Here is a 1,480-nt window from a genome sequence, read left to right as displayed (position 1 = left end):
TATTCTTTAAGTTAATTGGGTTGATATTTCAAATGTTTTCTTTATATGCATTAGGCCTATATAAATTTTATACTAATAGAGGACAACAAAGTTAATTGGGTTGATATTCCAAATGTTTTCTCCTTGGGGTTGTACTTCCGGTGCATTAGGTACCCCTTGTTCCTGTGGTTCAACATTTCTTCTAGTCGGACGACCTCTGACAGCTCTTCGTGGAGGCATAATCTGAAAGACACGCGCACACACGAGTTAGAAAGAGGCTTTATAAAGATACACTCTATCGCACGAAATGAGTATGAAAGAAATAAGATAGTTTCCTAAGTGTCGCAGCCTCCTAATTATAGATGTGGCGCGCTTCACAGTGATAACTAAGATTCTACAGATACGGCTTCATAGACTCCCTAGGACTCTTGAACTATGTGCTCTGATACCAAGTTTGTCACGCCCTGAGCCTACACCCTGGGCAGGACTGGCACTCGAGAACTATTGCTGGCCCCAAGCGAACTCTTGGTCTGGCTTAGTTGCTTAGCGGAAGACTTAAACACAAGCAATAGTCTCAAATAAGGAATTTATGAAATAAACTTAGAATGTCTTTAAAGAAACATTCAAACTAGCCAAGATGACTACTCAAGTCTCATAGCAAAACATCTGAAATACAAGATTAATGAACTCATATCTAACTACTTATCTATGAAGCCTCTAAAACTGAGATGGATGTCGGGACAAGACCCACGGCGACATTCTAATGGACTAAATACTGAAAGCAATAAAAGGGATCCCGAAAGCAAGGAGGCTCACCAACAACTCTGGAGCTCAACTAGAATCAACGATACGTTGGATACTGATTTTGGTTACCTGTATCTGCATTATTAAAAGATGCAGGTCAAATGGAATTAGTACATTGAATGTACGAGCATGCGAGGGGAATACTAAAACAAGACATAAGCTTGACAGGAACTGAAAGAACAAACCTGGTCTTAACTCAACTCGACTGAATTGAACTGAACTCATTTCAATATAAAGCAATAATGTAAATGCAATATAANATATAAAGAAAAGTTTTTTAAAACATAGCTAACAACTCTGTGTATTTAGAAATACAATAGTAACGTTGATGTGTATGCAAGGATACAATATAACTCTGAAATGTATATAAAAATACAAAATATTGATGTGGGAGTTTCTCTAACCGACAACCATTATTTAAGAGTTATTGTGATGATACAGCGTTTTGCCTCACACTGTCAGGGTCATCCTATACCTTACCGAGGGTATAGAACCTGACGACTAAGTGGATCCACTAGTCTATGCTAAAAAGCACTAAGGAATCATCTAAAAAGTAAGACCCATTTCTACCCATGGTGGCTACATGGTTTATGGGGGTAGAGAGTTGTTTGTACTCTCCTTCATATCGGTGCTCAATACTACTCCCAAAATATGTACTAGCTCTTATGCTTAAAGACATGCTTCTTTCTCTAGTTTA

At 38.1% G+C, this 1,480-nt stretch overlaps 1 protein-coding gene across 1 annotated transcript in view; it reads right to left on the bottom strand.

Annotated features, from left to right (window-relative positions):
- LOC125843008 (receptor-like serine/threonine-protein kinase At1g78530) overlaps positions 1-1,480 on the bottom strand; it is a 7,153-nt gene that overhangs the window by 5,466 nt on the left and 207 nt on the right. Inside the window, exons 2-3 of the mRNA XM_049522263.1 lie at positions 853-858; positions 136-222 (exon numbers count right to left, since the gene is read on the bottom strand). Of these exons, the coding sequence (XP_049378220.1) occupies positions 136-222; positions 853-858 (93 nt within the window). The remainder of the gene's footprint in view (positions 1-135; positions 223-852; positions 859-1,480) is intronic.

This window comes from Solanum stenotomum, chromosome 10 (genome assembly GCF_019186545.1).
Source record: "Solanum stenotomum isolate F172 chromosome 10, ASM1918654v1, whole genome shotgun sequence".
In the NCBI taxonomy this organism is placed as follows: domain Eukaryota; kingdom Viridiplantae; phylum Streptophyta; class Magnoliopsida; order Solanales; family Solanaceae; genus Solanum; species Solanum stenotomum.
This window is presented reverse-complemented; position numbering and strand designations above follow the sequence as displayed.